Source organism: Coregonus clupeaformis, chromosome 16, assembly GCF_020615455.1.
Source record: "Coregonus clupeaformis isolate EN_2021a chromosome 16, ASM2061545v1, whole genome shotgun sequence".
Taxonomy (NCBI): Eukaryota; Metazoa; Chordata; class Actinopteri; order Salmoniformes; family Salmonidae; genus Coregonus; species Coregonus clupeaformis.
Genome location: NC_059207.1, coordinates 54106236 through 54113875, shown reverse-complemented (window position 1 = coordinate 54113875; position 7640 = coordinate 54106236). Strand labels below are relative to the sequence as shown.

General features: G+C 42.1%; 1 protein-coding gene across 1 annotated transcript; it reads right to left on the bottom strand.

The window, feature by feature from the left end:
• Nucleotides 1-5246: 5246 nt before the first annotated feature.
• Nucleotides 5247-6851, bottom strand: LOC121584248 (nuclear factor 7, brain-like). The gene has a single exon (XM_041900081.1). The coding sequence runs from the start codon at nucleotides 6849-6851 to the stop codon at nucleotides 5403-5405; it is 1449 nt and encodes a 482-aa protein (XP_041756015.1). The 3' UTR covers nucleotides 5247-5402.
• Between the last annotated feature and the right edge of the window lie 789 nt (nucleotides 6852-7640).

Sequence of the window (7640 nt, the reverse complement as noted above, 5' to 3'; positions counted from 1 at the left end):
CTGGCACATTCTACAGGGGAATAGTCAAACACCCAAAGCGTTCTTGTAAATAGTGGAATACAATGCAAAATATTTTAAGTGATATAAAATGCCATGTTCTCCTCCCTTTCTTTGTGTTATTCCACTCACCTGTCCCGGGGATACAGAAGAGGAGATGCAGTGTTAGGCCAGAGCCTCTGTCACCTCAACATTGCACAGTACACTGAACTGAATACACAGTACACTGAACTGAAGACACCACACACACACACACACATACACACACACACACACACACACACACACACACACACACACACACACACACACACACACACACACACAGAGAGAGAGAGAGACAAAGAGACAGAGAGATAAAGACACGCAGGCCATCAGGAGGATACAATATGTACAGTATACAGCAGTAGTCAGGAAGTATCCTACTGTATACAGAATATATTGCATAATATACCTTCCCTTTGCAACCCCAAATAGAATGCATAAAGAACACCTGCAGTACCATTGTAAACCCACTAGAGGTCATTCTCACACTTATTAAAGCACAACTAACTGATCAGGGGGCAGATTTGTTTAAGATTGTAAAGCACTTTGGCTGCTGAAGTAACTCTCCAATGAGCAAACTGTTAGAAATCAGTTCCAATAGACTGGAAGAACACAATGGAAAAGGTTTCTTTAGATAATATGAGACACTTTCAAACCTATAAATACAAAGTGCACTGTCTTCATTAGTAATATAATATCACAATAACTTCACATTGACATAGCTATGACTCTCCCGTTAAACAAAAACAACAATCACTGCATTTGTATAATCTACAATAGTTGCCCTTCTCAAGCCAATATTCAAGTATTAATTGGTTGATAACCATGATGAATACCTTCAGGCTCTGATCAGTCCCTACACCCAAACGAGGGCATTGCGTTCATCCACCTCTGGGCTGCTGGCCCCCCTACCTCTGCGGAAGCACAGTTCCCGCTCAGCCCAGTCAAAACTGTTTGCTGCTCTGGCACCCCAATGGTGGAACAAGCTCCCCCACGACGCCAGGACAGCGGAGTCACTGACCACCTTCCAGAGACACTTGAAACACCACCTCTTAAAGGAATACATGGGATAGGATAAAGTATTCCTTCTACCCCCCCTTACCCCACCCCAAAGAAAGAAAAAAAAATAACAGTGGTTATCCCACTGGCTATAAGGTGAATGCACCAATTTGTAAGTCGCTCTGGATAAGAGCGTCTGCCAAATGACGTAAATATAAATGTAAATGTAATGAATGTAACTAACACTCTATAAACAGTGAAATATTCATCAGAGCTTTCCTAATAGGTGTGTTATTATGGACTGCAGCAATAGAGAGAGGATGTGTTGTGGTCTTTAAAACTCTTCTATCCCCCTCCATCCATCCATCCATCCATCCAATGACTAGACCAACTGTACTGACAAGACTGCGCTAGTATATCTCTGTAGTATTTATTTCACTCTTTTCCTAGTCCCTCTGTTTGAAACTTTATTCAATAATTTGTTTTGTTTTTGTCATTTTGGGTTTCTTTTGTAGAATATATTTATCCTATATTTCTCTGATTCTTCTGATTATTGCTCTGTTCCCCAATGTGCTACATGTGTTTCTCTAGCTTAAATATGTCCTGCAGTTATTTTTGAACTATTCTTGTTGAATAGCGATATCCCAAGTATAAATACAGTAAAGTACACACACTAAAGGGTGAAAAAATCATGGCAAATGGGCTTCATGATTCACATAAACGCATCTGAAACCCGCAGTTCTCTTTCTCTTCATGCAGGGGAAGCCAAGTCATTCATTCAGATTCAAGTGATAGAATATACATTCAAATGGAGGCCATCCGTTTCCTGCGGAACATGATGGGCCATTCAGATCCTGATGCTGAAGGGCCCATACTCCTGTGACAAAAGGGGTTACATTAAGATGCCAGATCTGTATTACCAATCAAATGAGAATTAAAATAAATAAAAACAACTTTTCTCTTTTACTTTTATTCTTAATATTTATTGCTCAAAGACATCCTCCTGGACTTTTTATTGACAATGAAAAAAATCAGTTTTATTCAAATAAGAATGGTTTATTTGATACAGGGATTAGCAAATAATATATTGAAATGTAATATAAGTGAGCTAACATGTTTAGGGACTTGGCCTTTGTCCTCTTAGTCATATTCAGCCACATCTCAGGTGGAAATCTATCTGGTGACATCAGGCTGTAGAGATGACAGAGACACAGGTCTCTGAACAAACCTATCCATTGCCATGAATCCCCATTGAAAACAGTCACAGAAACCAATAATTTAAACAAACCCATTAAGAGAGCTGAGGCACAATCTTAACAACATTCATCTGTGATTATCTTGGTGTACACTACCAGTCAAAAAGTTGGACACACCTACTCATTTAAGAGTTTTTCTTTATTTTTACTATTTTTTACATTGAAGAATAATAGTGAAAACATCAAAACTATGAAATAACACATATGGAATCATGTAGTAAACAAAAAAGTGTTAAACAAATCAAAATATATATTATATTTGAGATTCTTCAAATAGCCACCCTTTGCCTTGATGACAGCTTTGCACATTCTTGGCATTCTCTCAACCAGCTTCACCTGGAATGCTTTTCCAACAGTCTTGAAGGAGTTCCCACATATGCTGAGCACTTGTTGGCTGTTTTTCCTTCACTCTGCGGTCCAACTCATTCCAAACCATCTCTATTGGGTTGAGGTCGGGGGATTGTGGAGGCCAGGTCATCTGATGCAGCACTCCATCACTCTCCTTCTTGGTAAAATAGCCCTTACACACCCTGGAGGTGTGTTGGGTCATTGTCCTGTTGAAAAACAAATGATAGTCCCACTAAGCACACAACAGATGGGATGGCGTATCGCTGCAGAATACTGTGGTAGCCATGCTGGTTAAGTGTGCCTTGAATTCTAAATAAATCACAGACAGTGTCACCAGCAAAGCACCCCCACACCATAACACCTCCTCCTCCATGCTTTACGGTGGGAACTACACATGTGGAGATCATCCGTTCACCCACACCATGTCTCACAAAGACACAGCGGTTGGAACCAAAAATCTCCAATTTGGACTCCAGACCAAAGGACAAATTTCCACCGGTCTAATGTCCATTGTTCGTGTTTCATGGCCCAATCAAGTCTCTTCTTATTATTGGTGTCCTTTAGTAGTGGTTTCTTTGCAGCAATTCGACCATGAAGACCTGATTCACACAGTCTCCTCTGAACAGTTGATGTTAAGATGTGTCTGTTACTTGAACTCTGTGAAGCATTTATTTGGGCTGCAATTTCTGAGGATGGTAACTCTAATTAACTCATCCTCTGCAGCAGAGGTAACTCTGGGTCTTCCATTCCTGTGGCGGTCCTCATGAGAGCCAGTTTCATCATAGCACTTGATGGTTTTTGCGACTGCACTTGAAGAAACTTTCAAAGTTCTTGAAATGTTCCGTATTGACTGACCTTCATTTCTTAAAGTAATGATGGACTGTTGTTTCTCTTTGCTTGTTTGAGCTGTTCTTGCCATAATATGGACTTGGTATTTTACCAAATAGGGCTATCTTCTGTATACCTCCCCTACCTTGTCACAACACAACTGATTGGCTCAAACGCATTAAGAAGAAAATAAATTCCACAAATTAACTTTTAAGAAGGCACACCTGTTAATTGAAATGCATTCCAGGTGACTACCTCATGAAGCTGGTTGAGAGAATGCCAAAAGTGTGCAAAGCTGTCATCAAGGCAAAGGGTGGCTATTTGAAGAATCTCAAATATAAAATATATTTTGACTTGTTTAACACTTTTTTGGTTACTACATGATTCCATATGGTTTATCTCATAGTTTTGATGCCTTCACTATTATTCTACAATGTCGAAAATAGTATAATTAAAGAAAATCCCCTGGAATGAGTAGGTGTGTACAAACTTTTGACTGGTACTGTATCTGAGCTCTACAAGAAATAGAAATAAAGTTTCTGATCATTACATCAAATCAAATCAAATGTTATTTGTCACATACACGTGTTTAGCAGATGTTATTGCAGGTGTAGCGAAATGCTTTTGCTTCCAGCTCCGACAGTGCAGTAATATCTAACAAGTAATATCCAACAATTTCACAACATATACCCAATACCCACAAATCTAAGTAAGGAATGGAATTAACAATATATACATATATGGACGAGCAATGACAGAGCGGCATGGATTAAGCTACAGTAGAATATTACAGAATACAGTATATACACATATGAGATGAGTAGTGCAAGATTAGTAAACATTATTAAAATGACTAGTGTTCAATTTTTTTAAGTGGCCAGTGATTTCAATAGGCAGCAGCAGCCTCTAATGTGCTATTGATGGCTATTTAACAGTCAGATGGCCTTTAGATAGAATATGTTTTTCATTCTCTTGGTCCCAGCTTTGATGCACCTGTACTGACCTCGCCTTCTGGATGATAGCGGGGTAAACAGGCAGTGGCTCGGGTGGTTGATGTCCTTGATGATCTTTTTGGCCTTCCTGTGTCATCGGCATGTAGGTGTCCTGGAGGGCGGGTAGTTTGCCCCCAGTAATGTGTTGGGCAGACCGCACCACCCTCTGGAGAGCCCTGCGGTTGCGGGCAGTGCAGTTGCCATACCAGGCAGTGATACAGCCCGACAGGATGCTCTCAATTGTGCATCTGTAAATGTTTGTGAGGGTTTTAGGTGCCAAGCCAAATTTCTTTAGCCTCCTGAGGTTGAAGAGGCTCTGTTGCGCCTTCTTCACAACAATGTCTGCGTGGGTGGACCATTTCAGTTTTTCAGTGATGTGTACGCCAAGGAACTTGAAGCTTTCCACCTTCTCCACTGCGGTCCCATCGATTTGGATAGGGGGGTGCACCCTCTGCTGTTTCCTGAAGTCCACGATCATCTCCTTTGTTTTGTTGACGTTGAGTGAGAGGTTATTTTCCTGGCACCACACTCCCAGAGCCCTCAGCTCCTCCCTGTAGGTTGTCTCGTCATTGTTGGTAATCAAGCCTACTTGTGTCGTCTGCAAACTTGATGATTGAGTTGGAGGCGTACTTGGCCACGCAGTCATGGGTGAACAGGGAGTACAGGAAGGGGCTGAGCACGCACCCTTGTGGTGCCCCAGTGTTGAGGATCAGCGAAGTGGAAGTGTTGTTTCCTACCTTCACCACCTGGGGGCGGCCCATCAGGAAGTCCAGGACCCAGTTACACAGGGCTGGGTTCAATCACATTAACAAATGGTTAATCATAAACCACAAAACTAAGCTCTCTGAAAAGGGTCTAATACCCTTCCCCACCACCACCCCTTTCAAAACGCACACGCACACTCATACAAACACACGCACGCACACACACACACACTTCATTGTTCTGACTTCACTGTCAGAGACACCTTTGATTGGCAGATCTGTATATCACGGTTGTCCGCATCACCAGCCTTTCCATTAGAGAAGTAGGGATACAGTTTCTCAGTAAATGTGTGTTTATGAGTGTAGATGTGTGTCATGTCTTCGTGATCGTAGAAGGACACCTCCCCACTGTCGTAGTCCAGCTGCACTCTGATCCTCTGGGGACTCCTCTCCAGAGAAAGAGTCTTACCTCCTGCATTATACTCATGATCCCTCAGCTGTATATCCCAGACTCCATACCCTGGGGTTACAAATGCCTTCCCCTTCCTTTTGATTGACTCTTCGGCCACACCTATATACCAGTGAGGGTGGTCCCCCACCTCCACCTCCCAGCTGTGCTTTCCTGAGCTGAACCCCTCAGAGCCCAGAACCTGGGCATGCTCTGTGTTCCTCTCTGGGTTGTCAGGGAGATGCTGCTTTTTGCCTAAATGTCTCACCCTGGTCAGACCATCAGACAGATATAGCCTACATTCAGCAGTGTTGGGGTCCAGAATCACAGGAGTGTACTTGACGATCCCTTGCATCTTCTCCCAGACTCTGAACTGCAGGTTGCCCAGGTGATTGGCCACGTCTATCAGCGCTCCTGAGACCAGTTGTGGATCTGGCAGTGTGCACTGGGCTCTGGAGCTTGTCTGGGTGTGTTTGTAGCTCTTGAGAAATGGCACATCCTGTTTCTGCAGCTCATGTTTCATAGCAGTGATGCTTTCTGTGAGAGAAGTGATCTGGTCCTGAATGTTCTTCATCTCTCTGGCGATCATCTTCCCCTTTTCCTCCTCTTCCTCCCTCAGTGCAGCCAGTCTGGCCTCTTCTTCCTCTCTCAGGAACTGGTGAAGCTTCTCAAACTCCCCCCTGATCTGTCTCTCTGTCGCTCCCAGCTGCTTCTTGGAGTATTGCACTATTTCATTGTATGTCTCCTCTATGTCTTCAAATTTGGTCCGCTTGTTCTGCAGTGACTCTAAATCAGATGTTATTTTTTCCTTCAGGTCTTTCACTGCCTGTTGTAAGGGAATGACTGTGTGTCCGTGACCATCAGGAAACTCACATTCGTGACAAACAGCTCTCTGCTCCACCTCACAGAACCACTTAGGTTCATCTGTATGTTTACTACAAATGATCTCTCTGTCATCCTTTGGATCATTATCATTCCTCTGTTCCCTGGACACCCCTGCTTTCTCTCTCCCTGCATGCGAGTCAGCTAGCTCTTTCAGTGAATAGTTAATTCCTAAGCCCTTAGAAGATTTCCTCTTACAAACCGGACAGTTCTTGTTTTTATTCTGATCCCAGAAATTGTCCAGGCAGCTGGAACAGAAGCTGTGGTTGCAGCCGAGAGAAACAGGCTCTCTGAAAGTCTCTGAACAAATATGACAGCACAGGAAACGATCTAGGAGTGATCTGTCTGCCATTTTCTCTGTCACAGTGCTGGTAGTATCCTAGTGTCCTTCGATTTGCAAAGAAAATCCTTCCTATGCACGTCTCATTAGAAAATACACTTTACTTTATTTTACTTTTTAACTAAATAAAGTCTGATAATAAATGAGATAAATAAATAAATGTGGCTATTCCAGTTGTTCAGGGGACTTCTTTCTGTAATGTTCACACCCTGAATGGCGTCTATGTTCTGTTAAGCCCTCTTTCGATATCAAATATTAACTTTCAATTTTACTTACTTTGATGATAGGTCAGCATTCATATACATCCCAGCAGCTGATTTTTATTGGTATATGGTCACACAGACCTTTGTCATGCTTTGATAAATCATTAGCTAAGAAATAATGCCAGTGAAACAACAGTTTGGGGGCATTACTTCGTCATTTGAACCATATTGATAACAAACCTGCAAAACACTCTTAGCCTGGCAAGCCAAAACGGAATATCGTGCTGTTTCTCTATTGTTTCAATATTGTTTAACTTCACTGATTCAGTTACATTCAGTGTGAATTACAGACTGAAATACTCTTACAAGCTTTGGCCAATGACAGTATGAGTCTCTAACTTGAAAGAGCTGTGCTGTTTCTGTGTTGTGTTTCATGGGTTCAGTTGGTCATTTTTCAGATAGATGGGAAAATAATTCATTCCATATCACTGAGTCCTCACTCCAACACATATACAGTGAGGGAAAAAAGTATTTGATCCCCTGCTGATTTTGTACGTTTGCCCACTGACAAAGAAATGATCAGTCTATAATTTTAATT

Coding starts and splice junctions, on each gene's coding strand:
- LOC121584248 (XM_041900081.1), bottom strand. CDS start 6,851: ATGGCAGACAGATCACTCCTAGATCGTTTCCTGTGCTGTCATATTTGT.